This window comes from Drosophila takahashii, chromosome 3L (assembly GCF_030179915.1).
Source record: "Drosophila takahashii strain IR98-3 E-12201 chromosome 3L, DtakHiC1v2, whole genome shotgun sequence".
In the NCBI taxonomy this organism is placed as follows: domain Eukaryota; kingdom Metazoa; phylum Arthropoda; class Insecta; order Diptera; family Drosophilidae; genus Drosophila; species Drosophila takahashii.
Window position 1 is genome coordinate 31,709,670 of NC_091680.1, and position 17,424 is coordinate 31,727,093.

At 37.8% G+C, this 17,424-nt stretch overlaps 1 protein-coding gene across 1 annotated transcript in view; it reads left to right on the top strand.

Annotated features, from left to right (window-relative positions):
- Positions 1-226: 226 nt before the first annotated feature.
- The window catches only part of LOC108066360 (uncharacterized), a 28,133-nt gene continuing 10,935 nt past the window's right edge, over positions 227-17,424 (top strand). The window contains exons 1-2 of the mRNA XM_017154846.3: positions 227-303; positions 2,373-2,442. Of these exons, the coding sequence (XP_017010335.3) occupies positions 227-303; positions 2,373-2,442 (147 nt within the window). The remainder of the gene's footprint in view (positions 304-2,372; positions 2,443-17,424) is intronic.

Sequence of the window (17,424 nt, forward strand, 5' to 3'; positions counted from 1 at the left end):
AATTACTCTGCCTGGAAAAACCTGAAGCGCAGCGGCAGCGACGCCAAGGCAATGCCAAAAAGAGGGGTACGTGAGCAGATATCTAGGAGAAGGAGTTTTAATTACTCTTGAGGCTTCGCGCGCGCCAGTTTTTTTATACATCGTGAGAACTTCGCAAAAACCCGGGAAAAACCCGCCCGCCGTAAAATCGAACAAGTAGAAGTGCAAAAACTAAAAGGAAAGGAAAATGTCGAGCGATAGTGGTGAAGTGGAAGCAGTTTACAACCCAGGTGCCGCAGAAAGGGCTGGATTTGCTGAGGGAACGTAAGCGCCCGCTTTATTTTTTTCCCCAACATATTTTTTTACCTTCTTCGACCGACTTGACTAGAGTGGCGTGGCAAAAGACTTTGTATCCCCCCATAGGAAAAAACCCAAATTCGATCTTTAAAATTAATAAATGACCCAAAGTGCTTATGCGGTTATTCCACTACATTGTTTGGCTCATTCATTAGAGCATTCATTGGAGGCTTAGAAAGGGACAAATATATATGCTATTTTTGGGATTTGTTTGGATAAGATGGCATGGTCACTTCAAATTTAGACGTTAAATTTAAACTTTATAATTCAAATAACTTTGACTGGTTAAATCATTAAGGTTGAAGGCTGTAAAATTAATAGTGTGTGTTGCCAAAAAATCAGACACTTTTACCAAGTTTTTAAATTATTTTGGGCTGTTTAAAGTACATCTGTAATTGTTTTTAATACTCGGCATTAATTTTTAGGAAGGCAATTTTATATAAATTTATAGACGCAGTTATGTCTTTATATAGAAATATGCGAGTTATTTTTAGTTGGCAACGGAGTAATTAGGCCACTAAAATAATTTTTGTATTGTTCATATTTGTTTATAGCACCTTATTAGACGCAAAAGGTTTGGCAATTCAACCAAAAAAAATCAAATCAATTTTTATTATTGATCCCATTTCACAGTAGCCCTAATAAATGAGCAAAATTGTACTTTTTAGATTCAATTTTGCTCATTGCTCATCGGTTCAGGTAGTACCGTATTGAGGCATTTTACAATACCAAAAAAAAAATACCAAAAGTGCCCATCGGTTTTTACAATTTGCTCATTGATTGCTTATTGCAGCCGACATATATCTGTCTTGCTCGCACCTACGTAAAATTGTATATGCTGAGAAAAAATTGCACTAATGAATGACCCGAACAATGTAGTGGAATAACCGCATTAGCAACGAAACTATATTTTGAGTGTTATATTTTTGTGTGTGATTGTAGGGATTAAAGGGATTAGGGATTAAATTCGTCGGTCCTGGGGTACGCAGTGGCCGTGGATCACGATGGAGTATTGCACTCGTTTGTCGGGTCCACGGGCAGTGCTGATGCCGGAGCGTGTGGCGGGTGTAGATTTCAACGGAGTCCTGAACTCGATTGTCGGAATCTAAGCCCGCTGCAGGTTTCGGCACAAATTCGAGAGCTTTAAAATAACAAATGACCCAAAGTGCTTAGCAACGAAACGATGTCCGGGCTGACCACAATTCCAACACTTCAACGGTTTTCTGATATCTGATATCTCTTCTGATTCGTCTAGTTCGGCTACCCCAGAGCGGAATGCATAGTTGTTCCTTGGCATCATCGGCTTCTGTTGCCTGCAGAACTGCTCATGTGTGCGAATCTCCTCTCTCAACCTTGATAGATTACTTATACCCAAGTGCATAAATTTATATCGTAGTGAGGTTTTAAATTGCGAATCAACAATCTAACTAACGAGTCTTCAGAAATTTGATTACGCAAACTTCCTACAAGTTTTTCGATTGCGAATTGAATTTCTTCTAATTGTTCCCTATCTCCGTGACGTCTTGAATTGATTGATTCCCATATATCCATATCAGTGTCGATGTCTTCAAACTTGCGTCTGAAGTTTACACAAAAGTGTTCCCAAGTAAAACCGGGATTTGTCTGGTGAAATTTACCTCCGAAGAGTAAATGTAGTCACACAAAAGATTGTAATTGCTATGTAGATTTTGCTTTGTCATCTGCTGCCCACCTCACCCGCCTGGAAACGGGCAAAATAGATATAGTCCTCATCCAAGAGCCATGGATTGTTGGAGACAACATCTGTGACCTATCAACCCCCACTTACAAGCTTTTTCACATGAAGGGTAAGGGTAAACCTAGGACCTGCATTCTCACTAAAACACACTTTAACGCATTTCTTATCCCACGGTTTAGCGAAGGCGACCTTACCACGGTCAGGCTGGCGCTAAGTCCACACACATCACACCATATCATCGTTTTACCTGGCTCATGACCAAGAGGGGCCATTACGAAACATCATAACACAACAAGTCATACACACACACTCATCTAAGGAACTCATCCTGGGTGGAGACGCCAGCTCACGCCACACACAATGGGGAAGAACGAATACAAACGAAAGGAGTGAGTTACTTTATGACTATCTCCTTCAATCCAACCTATTCATTTGCAACAAAGGTAATAACCCTACTTTCATCACTAGAAATAGGAGGGAAGTTCTAGACATTACCCTGTTATCTGACATTCTACTTAACCATCTTTAAGAGTAAAAATATATAGAATTACAATATATAGAATTTACAATATCTCTAGAATGTCCTCCCCCCGAGAACATAAGAAATCTAGGACGCACTAACTGGGGTTACTACAAAAAACTCCTCGATAGAAACCTAAACACTCCACCGACTCAAATACTCGACAGCAGGAATTAGAAAACATAGTCAATACTTTCACTGACATCTGTAGTGAGGCCTGCCCAAGCAGAACAGTCAAAACAAAGCACAAACCGCTTTGGTGGAACACCACCCTGGCGGCTCTTAAAACCGACTGCAGAAGTCACTTCAACAAAGCTAAATATAACAACATCGAAGCTTTCTGGAACATACTAAGCTAAGCCAATACAAAAAGGAAATTATAATATCAAAGCGAAGAGAATTGGCCACGGGCCTTATGACACCTTTTAGTGAGTTTTGACATGCACCCGTGTACTCCACTATGGGATCAGCACAATCACCTACGAACGTTAGTAGAGGAACACCGCAAGGCAGTGTACTTTCCCCTCTGCTATGGGTTATAGTTGTTAATAAACTTCTATCACTTCTAGAGGAAGCGGGAACAAAAGTGGTGGCCTATGCGGGCGACGTGGTTATCGTAATACAAGGAAAATTTCCTCAAACACTCTGCAACCTGATGGAGACAGCCCTATCCACACTCTCAGGGTGGACAGCGCGCTGCTTACTGGGTGTAAATCCAGAAAAGACAGAATTAGTTTTATTTACAAGGAAGTATAAGTTACCAAATCGAACTCTCCCAAAACTACACCAAACCCACTTTACCCTTAGCAACCAAGCTAAGTATTTAGGCGTCATCCTTGACAAGAAACTCCTCTGGGCAGGAAACATCGTGAAACGCACACGTAAAGCGGCCATAGCACTCTTTGCTTGTAAAAAAGCCATAGGGAGACAGTGGGGCTTCTCTCCCGTAATAGTCCACTGGCTATACACTTCAATAGTCAGACCTATTCTCCTTTACGGAAACATCGTCTGGTGGCACTCCCTAGAAAATAAATGCAACCTAAAGAATCTGCATAAGATCCAAAGAAGCGCATAACTATGCATAAGTGGGGCGCCAAAAGCTGGGCATTAGCAACGGCGCTGAGACTCCACGAAGCTTCGGCCTGGTCTACAGGCTCATCAGGTCACTCCATTATACTAACAAACCAGCGTTATATACCACACATAACAGACTACGTCCCACCCATAGTCAACTTCGAAAAAGGATTCAAGATCCTCATACCCACTCGCACAGACTCCCTCACCAGATCGAGAATGCCGTCAATATATACACGGATGGCTCCAAGCTTAACTTGCAAACAGGAGGGGGAGTTTTCTGGCCTGAACTAGACATAAAAGTCTCTTTTCGACTACCAGATCACTGCAGTGTCTTCCTAGAGGAAGTGATGGAAATCCAAGAAGCCATGTCTTACCAGGATACAACAAAACACTGCAACACAGACATCTTCATATTTTCGGACAGTCAAGCAGCCCTCAGGGCCCTCAACTCCTACTCAACTAACTCACTCACTATCTCTGAATGCCGCAAATCTCTGAACGAGATGGCCACTCATCTCAGTATCAGCCTCATTTGGGTGCCTGGACACCGTAACATCGAAGACAACTGCATAGCGGACGAACTAGCAAGACAAGGGATAACAACCGACATCCTTCGCGATAAGGACACGGTTGGCATGCCTATTGTATATATTGTATACCCTCTCCAACAACCGTTACCCCAGGCTCACCTGGGGTAATTATAAACCGAAAATAACCAAAACCCTTCTACAATGTAACAGGACAGACATTTCCACCGTAATTAATGCCCTCACGGGCGACTGTCTTTTAGGGACACACGCGCGCAGGCTAGGACTAAGCAGCTACGACTACTGTCGCAGCTGTAAACAGATAGAAGAAGAGGAGAACATTGAACACCTTCTATGCTTCTGCCCAGCACACAACCTCAAACGTTTTCAAACCCTAGGAAGATACACGCTTCCGAACCTTGCCGCCATACAAGGCACAAGCATGCCAAAACTCCTTTGTTTTCTGAAAAGAACCAACTGGTTCGAGAAACCCAATAACCCATGAGCTAGGGAAATGGATCTATTCTGAGATCATATGGTATCACAAGGGGCCCAAGGAGGCCTAAGTGAGGGGATTATTTTATAATCCCCAACCATGCTCACCTATTGCTTGCGTAAGTTATCAGCTGCACAGAAAAAAGAAATTCATTTTACATTAGTACTTTGTCCAAAACATATTGTTTAAATATAGAATTTCATACTGGGTTAAGCGTGTAATTAAATCCCAAATCGATTAGCGTGAAAACCTACAAAATAAACTTGATTTCTTAAAAAACAAGTAGAACAAAAAATTGCTAAAAGATAGATCTCTCTCGAAAAGAAAGCTTTCGAACAACCAATAAGTTAATTTTGGTTAAGATTTATGAAATTAGAGGGTATATTATTTATAGGTAACGAAAAGGTAAATAAAAAGCAAATACTCTTGGCGAATTAGTTAACGGGGGTTTTTGGAAGGTATCCACATTAGACATTCTTTAGAAGGGAAACCAATATTTATGCAAAGCAATGCTTCATGTATTTTACTAATTTAAAAAACAGCATTAAGAAAAGCAATTCCATATTACTGCATTTTACCATTGATATTTTGCTTCAGTATTTTTGTTTCCATTAATTTTTCACCTTGATTAGAATTATATTAATAATAGAAGAAAATGAAAGCAGGTGAAAGGGGATACCGTGAATCAAATTGCTTAAACATGTCCATTTGTTTAAACAATATGAGGCACGTGTAAGAAAGGGTAAGAGAATCAATTGATTTGATTATTTAGTTTTTCTTTAACACTTTTAATGCTATTTGCATTTTAAAACACAAAAATCTAGAAGAAAATATCTTCGATAATGATATACCGAAAGATAAAGGGTGTGTCTTTTAAAAAACTTTAACATCGAATCAAACCATGCATCCATTTGCCTCTGAGAGCTCGGAAAAGTTGGCCAATTTCATTTTTCGAGCATTGAGGTCCTTTTGCTAATCCTTGCGTCGGGGAAATTTTTGGGAAAACGCAGTTTAACTTGGGAATTCGTAACGAATCCAAAAATATAGCATCCATCGAGGTAAATTAAAAAAGCACCAAAAATGCTGCACAGTGTAATTTGTCAATATCTCAACGTTTGAAAACTAATAAATAGTCTGCTGATCAGTTTTTTATATAAAAACGAGGACGGAAGCTAGATTTCACGAATGAAAACTTGACTAAAATAGCAACATGAATTAATTTTGTTCCTGTGGGAGCTATATAATATAGACGTCCGATCGGCACGCGCTTTTACCCTGATCAAGGTATGCGTAAAAGAATAAGATTCATGTCAAAAGCTCTTACACTGAGCGAAATATCTTCATTTTGTGAAAGCTATATCCGATTGTTCCTATGGGAGCTATAGGATATAGACGTCCAATCGGGTAGGCTCTCAAACTTGATCTGCGTACACATGTTTTAGGACGACTGTGAAAGTTTCAAGGAGCTAGCTTTTAAACTGAGCTCGCAAACGGTATTGAAACAGACATACAGACGGACGGACGGACATGGCTATATCGACTCCCCTATTGATACTGATCAAGAATATATATACTTTATGGGGTCGGAAACGTCTCCTTCACTGCGTTACAAATCTGACCAAAATTATAATACCCTCTGCAAGGGTACAATAAAAGCAATTTTAAGGAATATTTCAACTGTAAAATTCAGCCTAATGGGATTTCTGTAAAGTCTACCGATATTTTAAAAATACAGAAAAATACAGATTTTTTTGAGGAAAATATCATAGTAGTCAGCTCAGATGTATTACTGAATATAAATTTTAAATATTTAAAATTCAGTAATATATCTGAGCTGACTACTATGATATTTTCCTCAAAAAAAGCTGTATTTTTCATTTGCGTTTGGGGGGACAAACTTCATTTTAGACCATAAGTATGTTCGCCAATATGGCTTAGAATCCTTTAAAGAATACGTTCCCCCTATACGATTCATCACTTTTTTCGGCCCTGAACTCCTGAACCTGCAGCGGGTTTAGATTCCGACAATCGAGTACAGGACTCCGTTGAAATCTCCACCCGCCACACGCTCCGGCATCAGCACTGCCCGTGGACCCGACAAACGAGTGCAAGACTCCATCGTGATCCACGGCCACTACGTACCCCAGGACCGGCGAATTTAATTTCCCTCCCTACAATCACACACAAAAATATAACACTCAAAGTATAGTTTCGTTGCTAAGCTTTGGGTCATTTATTAATTTTAAAGCTCGAATTAGGGTTTTTTCCTATGGGGGCGTACAAAGTTTTTTGCCACGCCACTCTAGTCAAGTCGGTCGAAGAAGGTTAAAAAAAATATGTTGGGGAAAAAATAAAGCGGGCGCTTACGTTTCCTCCGACAGCAAATCCAGCCAGTTGATTTCCCATGCCCCTTCTGCGGCACCTGGGTTGGAAACTGCTTCCACTTCACCACTACCGCTCGACATTTTCCTTTCCTTTTAGTTTTTGCGGGGCGGGTTTTTCCCGGGTTTTTGCGGAGTTCTCACAATGTATAAAAAAATGGCGCGCGCGAAGCCTCATGAGTAATTAAAACTCCTTCTCCTAGATATCTTTTTTGCATTGCCTCGGCGTCGCTGCCGCTACGCCTCAGCTTTTTTCCCGGCAGAGTTATTTCCCCTTGCTCGTAAACACCGATCGAGTTGGATGCAATTTGGTTCGATCGTGTGGATGCTGATGGGTGGATGATAAGAGCGCGTTGGAATGGGTCGAAGCAGAGCGAGAGCGAGAGTGTTCGCTGGGGTGTGGATGCTGATGAGTGCGAGCTGCTGATGTGTGGATGACGGTGTGTGGATGCTAAGAGCGTGCAGATGCTGATGTGTGGGTGATAAAAGCGTTGAGTTCCGTGTGGGTGCTGATGTGTGGATGATAAGGGGAAGCGAGAGTGTTCGACGATGTGTGGAGGCTGATGAGCGTGTAGATGCTGATGTGCACTGATGAGAGCGTTAAGTTCCATGTGGGTGCTGATGTGTGGATGATAAGGGGAAGCGAGAGTGTTTACCGGTGTGTGGATGATGGCGATGTTGGGTAGATTGGCTATTAAAAAGCTAAACTAATATTAATCTCTTCATGAGTCTTACATGGCTATAAAATATTCCTACATGACTTCAAAATTCCTACATGGCTACAAAAAATTCCTACATGTCTATAAAATTAGTCGGCAATTGTGGGGGCCGTTTTACGGTTCCTCACACTGTGAAGGAAGTAAGAAAATTAATTTTAAAAATTCCAAAACAATTCACAAAAACCTGATGAGTGTCCTAAAGTGTCATAAGGTGTTTTTGGATCAAAAAAGCATGGTAGAAGAAAATATTTTTATTTAATTTTTAAACGCTGTTCACAAATTAAGATTTTTAAACTTAGCTGTGACTTTAAAATTTTGAATTCGCCCACCCTTTCTTGTAGTTCAGTTAGATAGAATTTTCCAAAACGACCGTATATAAGCGACATGTAACTATTTAATTCCGAAAAGATTACCAAAATTGGTTAACCACTCTTGAAGATATATTCCAAAAGACGAAGAAAATTTATGATTTTCTTAAATTAAAGATACCGCAAATGCCAGAGCTGATAGACTGTAGGCGTCGTGGAAACTTATGCTAAGAAAAGACTCATTTATTGAAATAAAATGGTGGCAGGCCTGGGCACCGACCCATGTCACATTTTGTCGGCCTGTGTTATTAGATAGTCGGGACAACAACCCGACTACAGCGTTCGCACTCCCTTTAGTTGAGTGACGGGTATTAGATAGTCGGGACACTAACCCGACTATAGCGTTCTCTCTTGTTTTAACCAAAAAATCAAGCACTTAGGATCGACGCATGCAAAAAAGAAAAACACCATAGTAATCCTCTTTGGTTAATCTATCCATTTTCACCATGATTTGATTTATTTCATGAAAATAATCATTATTTCTGATCGGAAAAAATAAAACTCAAAAATAATGATTATTGTTGATTTTAATTTTGTTTGATCAAAAATAAAACTCACTTGGACGCCACGGGTTTTCTATACCGATTCTGGGCGTTCTTTTTACATAGCCCTATGAAACGAATGCAGATGTACCACCTCTGACAAAAAGAAACTTGAACTTGGCCTCTGCATCCCGTTAAATGGTATTTAAACTTTAGTCAGTAAAGGAGAGACTTCCAGCCTTTGTTTTTGTTTATGTATTAAAACATGGATTTCTCTTCGCTCTGAGCGCGCTCGCACATGGTGCAAATACATATATAATAGGATGTTTGCACCATAAGTTTAATATAAAAAAACTTTTTTAAATTTATTTTTAAACTGGTTACAATATTTTTTTTATTTGGAAGAACACTGACTGTCTTTAGACAAGTCTCAAACTGAACTCGCTTCTTAACTTAAACTTCATTGATGATCATACCTCGGTTCTGAGCTTTAGAGCTTTCTATGAGTGGAGTTAGCTTTAATTTTGGGGATTCTTTCTCATGGCAATTTTCCATTGAGGGTCCGAAAAGTGTGGGAACGAACTGATAATGTAATTTGATTCGTTCTGGATGTTTAGTCCAGATATTAGATATTGGCTGGTTGGCGTACTAAGGTTATCTGAAGGGTGGATTCTGGGATGGTGTATGTGTGTGTAAGTGTGTGGGCGATGGACATGTGCATTTGTGTGTGATTCTATTATCTCTTTCGGTTGAATATAAGATAATGGTTCTAGCATTGTCACATTGTTATTTACGTAAACGCTCTGTGTGTAATCTAACATTGTATTTGAAAGAGTGGATTCATCTAATTGTACTGAACAATTAAGGATTTCAACAAGGTTACTTCCAACTATAGAACTTTCTTTATTAATGCAATTTTGATTTAATAATGTTTTAGGGATATTCCATGTCAATAAAATATTTGGTTCAACATAATTCATTTGAAAATTTGTATATGTTTTGGTATACTTGCATTCAGTATTTTTTTGTTTAATTATTCCATTTATACATTCGTCAAATACAAATTTTCCTGTTTCTTTGTTAAATACTTTATCTTTATATAAGAAATATTTGTCGAATATATTTTCTGTTAAAATATTATTGCTTTCATCGGGATAAGGAATAATTTCAAAAACGGGCGATTTAACTATTTCTGAAGGAATATGGGAAATGATCAAAATTTCATTTGTGTCTGCTTTAAGCCATGTGGGAGTTTTGAATTTCAACAATTTCTCAGGGTTCACATTTTTTAAATAATCATGTTTTAATAAATTTTTTCCCATTTTTGGATTGCATAAACCTAATCTTGTTAGTTGCATCCCTAATTCGATATCTTCTACGTATTCTGTAAAGTGTTGTAAATTAAATATTAAAACACTGGCTTGTTGTTCCCTTTCTCCGTCTGCCTTTAATTTATTGATAACTTCGATTCCATTATTTATTACATCGATAATCATATTTAAATCGGTGTTCTGAACACTTTTCTTCCATCTCATCTTTATCATTTTGGTCTAATGTTCCGAATAGGTATTTATATACTGATCCTACAATATTGAATAAACCTCTCTTACTGCGTTTTGCTAATGTAATTCCGTTAATTTCTCTTTTATGTTTTTCTACTAGATATCGGATTTGTATTACGTCATTAAATTCATTAGCTTCTTTCAAAAGACTTTCAAAGGTTTGTTCAGTTTTTGTTATGTTTTTGTTGTTTCGTAATTAATCGGGATGTCTATTGATCCTGTTTTAAATACAAGATATCCATTTTGGGCGTTAATGGGATTTATTTCAATGCTCTGTCCGATTGTTAGTTGAATTACACAGGCCGACAAAATGTGACATGGGTCGATGTCCAGGCCTGCCACCATTTTATTTCGATAAATTAGGCTTTTCTAAGCATAAGTTGCCACTACGCCTATAGTCCATCAGCTCTGGTATTTGCGGTATCTTTAATTTAAGAAAATCACAAAATTTCTTCGGCTTTTCGGATAAATCTTCAAGAGTGGTTAACCAATGTTGGTAATCTTTTCGGAATTAAATAGTTACATGTCTCTTTTATACGGTCGTTTTGGAAAATTCAATCTATCTCAACCACAAGAGGAGGTGGGCGCATTCAAAATTTTAAAGTCACAGCAAAGTTTAAAAATCTTCATTTGTGAACAGCGTTTAAAAATTAAATAAAAATATTTTCTTCTACAATGCATTTTTGATCCAAAGACACCTTATGTCCTTAATTTTTAGGACACTCGTCAGGTTTTTGTGAATTGTTTTGGAATTTTTAAAATTGTTTTTCTGACTTTCTTCACAGTGACAATTCACAAACAGTGCTTAAACCTGTCACAATTTTAAATCACATATTTCTAAACGATCTAAGTAGTTTCGCTTTGAATATAAGCACATGAGCGTAGCCTACTAATCTTTGGGGGCTGAATGGAATTTCTAATTTTTCAAGCCCGTTAACATAGTCTGAAAAAATCGATGTATGCAAACTTACATTTTCTGTTATTATTCTCTTATATATATACATATATCCAAAATGTTGCAATATTTAAAAAAAAAATTACAAAAAACAAGAAAGGAAGCTAGCTTCGGCCAGCCGAAGCTTATATACCCTTGCAGATCATTCCTATTAATTAACAAATCGCAAAAATGTTCAATTTTCTAATATTTCTCATTAATTTTCCGATTGTTCCTATGGCAGCTATATGATATAGTCGTCCGATTTTGATCAAATTAAAATTGAAATTCGGAAATATTTAAAAAGAGTCATATCCTAGAGTAGAAGATAATACAATAAAAACCAACGGAGCTATAATTTGTTTCCAATTAATTTCCCATTAATTTTTCGATCGTTCCTATGGCAGCTATATGATATAGTCGTCCGATTTTGATAAAATGAAAATTGAAATTCGGAAATATTTAAAAGAGTCATGTTCTAAAGTAGAATAGAATACAATAAAAACCAAAAAAGCTAAAATTTATTTCTGTGTAACTTTCCCATTAATTTTCCGATCGTTCCTATGGCAGCTATATGATATAGTCGTCCGATTTTTAAAATATTTTATTCGAAATTCTGAAATATTTAAAAAATAATATTTCCAAGAGTATAAGGTTTTATTTCAAAAAACACCGAAGCTAGAATTTTTTTAACGTTTCCTTCCTATGGGAGCTATAAGATATAGTTATCCGATCCGATACCTGCAATAGAAAGAAGACTTTTGGGAAAGTTTCATCACGATAGCTTCAAAACTGAGAGACTAGTTTGCGTAGAAACGGACGGACAGACGGACAGACGGACGGACAGACGGACATGGCTAGATCGATTCGTCTAGTGATGCTGATCAAGAATATATATACTTTATGGGGTCGGAAACGTCTCCTTCACTGCGTTGCAAACTTCTGACTGAAATCATAATACCCTCTGCAAGGGTATAAATATATCCCAAAAGCCGAAGAAATTTTGTGATTTTCTTAAATTAAAGATACCGCAAATACCAGAGCTGATGGGCTATAGGCGTAGTGGCAACTTATGCTTAGAAAAGCCTAATTTATCGAAATAAAATGGTGGCAGGCCTGGACACCGACCCATGTCACATTTTGTCGGCCTGTGTTATAGTTGTTATTATCATGGAGAAGGTCATTGTTTTCATTAGGTTGTTGTTGTTTTTGTCCGTTCATTTTGTTCTGTTTGCTGATGCTTCCTTGGTATGGGGTGTCACGAACGTGCTGTATGATGTCCTCGTATGGCCTGTGATCCTTGATAGCTTTAATTAGGGCCACTTTTGCTGTTCCCCATGTATTCGACTTTTCCTCCTCGATGACTGCTTGCGCGGAATCGACGATGGTCCTCTCAATGGCTCCACAGATGATGTGGGTTTGGCGAACATCTTGCGTAGGGTAAAGTTGCAGTAAAAAAAATCCTAAAAATCTAGAAAAATCAAATTAATTTGGAAATAATTAGGCGCAGAGTGCGACGTAAAGATTAAAACAAAAAACGACCCCAAAAATCGATTTGTTTATTTTTTAATTTTTTTCTTTTGCCATTTCTTTGTTATAAATGTTGTTAAAATGGTTTAAAAATGTGATGTTGATAATCTTATGGCATACCCGCAAATAAGTGCATTTAAATTTTTTAGATATTCAGCATCCTTAACCAAGTCCCCAATATTTTCAAATTTGGCTTACCTGATGTGACGTCACGGCCTCCTCATATGTTTGTATGTATCCCTGCAAGCATTTTCTATCGCGGAAGTCACTATTTAGTGACGTCTAGAAGATGAACACGATCGTCCGCGATATCGCATTCGGATCGCCGAAGTCACCCCCGTCGGGAAGAACTGTTCCACTACGGCGACACTTCCCGAAGTCACTTCTGAGTGACTCCTAGAAGTGTCGCGGAAGTCACTTCCAGAAGTGACTTCGGCGACGCTTCTAGAAGTGCCGCCGTAGTGGAACATTTCTTCCCGACGCGTCGGGGGTGACTTCGGCGATCCGAATGCGATATCGCGGAAGTCACTTCCAGAAGTGACTTAGGCGACACTTCTAGAAGTGCCGCCGTAGTGGAACATTTCTTCCCGACGGGGGTGACTTCGGCGATCCGAATGCGATATCGTGGAAGTCACTTGTAGAAGTGTCGCCGAAGTCACTTCTGGAAGTTACTCAGAAGACACTTGTAGACGATACCTAGAAGACCCTTTCCCAATTGGAAAATATGTTTTTGAGCTCATTCTTCATGTTTATTCTTTCAACACATTTATTGAAATATATTAGTTACAAAAGCATTGCGGCATGTAAGCACGGTCCACAAGCTTGTAGGAAATGGTGTTGTATTATTTTATTAATTTCCAGTTCCGTGTTCCGTCTATGAAAATGCTTAAAACAACAAAAAAATAATTAATATTGTGCCATATAAAAATCGGAGAAGGTATTTACCTTTTATAGTTAAATAAGTGGAGTGTTTGCCCAGAGTTTCACGCCAAGTAATTCCTTTTGCTTTCGCAGGACAGCTTTGTACACGCTTAAATCTCGATTTCTCCAATCACTTTAATTTTTGATGTAAATAAATATTGTATTTTATTTATATTCCACCGGTATGTAATATTTAAAAAATAACGGGTTCACTCCGCATTTCATAACAAACACAGAAACTTAGAATAAATCGCACTGATCACAATGAAATCTCGAAACGAACTGACGCTCGAATTCAAAATACAAAGTGCGTAGGTCAAAGAGAAAAAAGGGTAGTTTTCAGGTATAAAGAGAGAGCCAAGAGCGGACTGTACCCCAAAGACTTCAACAAAATAAAACCAAATTCCTTTCTATCTTCAATTTAACTTCCAGAAGTGAATTGGAAGATGTTTTTTTCCCATTGGTTTTGTTTTTGTAAAATGTGTTCTATCGCCTTTTCATCGCCCAAAAGTGTCTCAGAAGTTACTTCTTCGCGATCGCAAGCCTTTTTAAGTAGTCAAATGTGATCTATCGCCATTCTATCGTCCAGAAGTGCCTCAGAAGTTACTTCTTCGCGATTTGAACCCTTTTTAGGTAGTCAAATGTGATCTATCGCCATTCTATCGTCCAGAAGTGCCTCAGAAGTTACTTCTTCGCGATTTGAACCCTTTTTAGGTAGTCAAATGTGTTTTATCGCCATTCTATCGCCCAGAAGTGCCTCAGAAGTTACTTTCTCGCGATTTGAACCCTTTTTGTTTTTGTAAAATGTGTTCTATCGTCTTTCTATCGCTTAGAAGTGTCTTAGAAGTTACTTCTCCACGATCGTGACCCTTTTTGTTTTTGTAAAATGTGTTCTATCGTATTTTAATCGTCCAGAAGTGACCAAGAAGTGACTTCTTCGCGATAGATGTATATTTTGTTTTTGTAAAATGTGTTCTGTCGTGTTTCTATCTTCCAGAAGTTACTAAGAAGTGACTTCTGGACGATAGGCGATAGAAATATCGCCCGTTTGCTTGCAGGGATGTTCTGCTGGCGCATGTATGTATGTATGCATGTCCTACTGTCGCACTTTAAGTGTGACCGCGCAAGGGGAAAATGAAAATACCACAGCCAACACTTTTAAAACGAAACTACCACACTCATAACACGTTTAAAATTCGCGGTTTTAAAATCGATTATATCGCAAATCTTTTCTTTTGCGCCTTTTTCTAAAGTAAATGTTAAATTTTAAAATATCGGTAGACCTTACAGAAATCCCATTAAGCTGAATTTTACAGTCGAAATTTTCCTTAAAATTGCTTTTGTTTTTTAATTAGTTTTTTTATTAGTTTTCAAATGTTGAGTTATCGACAAACTTTGGATTTGTATAAAAAAAAACAAACAATGATTTGCTCTGCTATGTACACACAAACGCACAAAATAAATATATCCAAAAAATGCGTATTTTACACACACAGCCATTAGATACATATATGCGTGTGTACGTTTGTGTGGGTGCATTGCAGCTGACTAAGGAATTGAGATTCGCTCAAATTCAAATTCAAGATAATACTAATATCCTTTTGCTAAAAGAATATTTCATTTACATTTCGACAACATACTTACATAAGACATTTTGTAACCGATTTTTGTGAACTAAAATTCAAATCGCATTGATAATATTAAAGGAACATTAAATATTCAAACCAATTGATTCTCTTGCTCTTTATTACACGTGCCTCATATTGTTTAAACAAATGGAAATGTTTAAACAATTTGATTCACGGTATCCCCTTCCACCTGCCTTTCTTATCTTCTATCGAGTATTAGGGGAGAGTGGGGGAATTTCGTCACAGGGGCAATTTCGTCACCTGCAATATCTCGGAATCCATAAGTCGTAAAAATATATAATTTTTTTGTTTTAGTCCTTCAAGACGGCCAGACACAACCAATGCATTTGTTTTGCACAGAAAGACAAGATAATTGAGCTATAATATTAAATGTGTTTTAACAGTTCAAAAGCTACATTTAGTTCTCGACGAATTTTTTCTGTATGCCACAATTCAAAAGGAATAAGATACACGATTTTTTATATAATACACAGTGCTATAATGTGCATTTCTGCGTTAGTGATTTTTAACTTCGCGCCTAATTTCGGAAGAAAAATAATTATTTCTAAAAAAGTACGGTCTGGGGAAATTTCGCCACCCTACGCTAAGGGTAAATTCGCACCTATTTTAAATACATATTTTTATATTTGACGAGCTGGCTAACGAACAGACTACCAGCAGCAGCAACAAATATAAGACGTCAACAAAAATGGTACGCTTGATCAGTGTAGCATACTTACAGGAGTAAAGTTCCCTACATTTTTCAGGTGACGAAATTTCCCCAGTTGTGTGGTGATTTTACCCCCCTATGTGGTGAGATTGCCCCAGTATATTGGTTTTACTTTTTAATTTTTTATAAATCACCAAGTTAATTAAAAAAATAGGGGAATGTCACATTTTAAAGCTTAGTGCCAACCGCATTCAACAATAAAAGTAGAAATATGATAACGTGTCTCAAGATGGACAATAAATAGCTTTGAAAAAATGCTGACGAAATTCCCCCACTCTCCCCTACTATAAAAGAGTAAATGTCGATTTGCGTCATGTTCCCCCAGCCCAAACCATAAGACCTAAAATTCTGGGAAAAATTGGGTCTGAATCGTGTGTTAGAGAAGGTGTGCACTAAGAAAGGATTTTTTAAAATTCTTAAGGACTCCCAGGACTCTCGAAAAATGCAAAATTGGTTGATTAAAACATCAACCATTCCCACAGTTTTCAACCAAACAAATTTTTTTAAGCTTTGTTTGTAGGCACTTTATTAATTTTTCCGCACCGATTACGCGATCGGATCCGTTTTTGGTTTAAAGTATGGAGCTATGCCATACAATCAGTAAGGTATTTTTATTATTTTTTTTTGGACCCACGGTTGATTTTATATGATTTTTTTGTTTGCGGGGGTTGCGGGGGGCCCGTTGTTTTTGTTTTTCGCATCACTCACGAACGTCAGCAAAAGCAGAGCGAGAGAGTAGTGAGCTGAGAGAGAGTCATTTGAAGCGAAAGAGAGGCGGCCAATGTTTTTTTTTCTGGCTTAGAAACTCCTGATAAAATTTGTACTATTTCGATACCAGAACGGATTATCTAATGGATGCAATTCTAAGTCAAAGTGTGTAGCCACCCCATTAAATGCATAGGAAATTTTTGTTTTGATTTTAAAAAAATTTTGGATTGGGTTTCAAGGAGAGAGCAGGAAAAAACTTTCAGTCGTCACATTTGCATGTGAGTTTCAAGGAGAGAGCAGGAAAAAACTTTCAGTCGTCACATTTGCATGTGAGAAACGCAATGACACACACACACATCGATAAATTGGCATGTACATAAGTATGTAATGATTAAATTAGGATAAAATGAGGGATGACCCAATGCATGCCATTCTAAATCAAATATTTTGCAAAAATTTAAATTATTTCAAAGACGAGGGGCGCCTGAAGAAAATTGTTGCCAAATTTCGTCTTCAAAATTACACCTACTGTTTTTACCCAAAAGAGTTGGAGCTTTAGGTGCTTTTTTTAATTTTCCTTATTTCCGGAAATATTTAACTCCAGCTGTTGATCTCAGGCCGACTGCGAGCGGAACCGTTTTTCGCTTAAACCATTTTGGCCCTAGCCTTTCATAGGTATTTGTGTGTTATTTTTAATATATTCTTTTTTATGTTTTTAAGGTTTTTGGGGGTTAGATCTATTCGAAATAAACGGTAAAAAAGAGTAAGAGTTTTTCTCTGCATTCGCT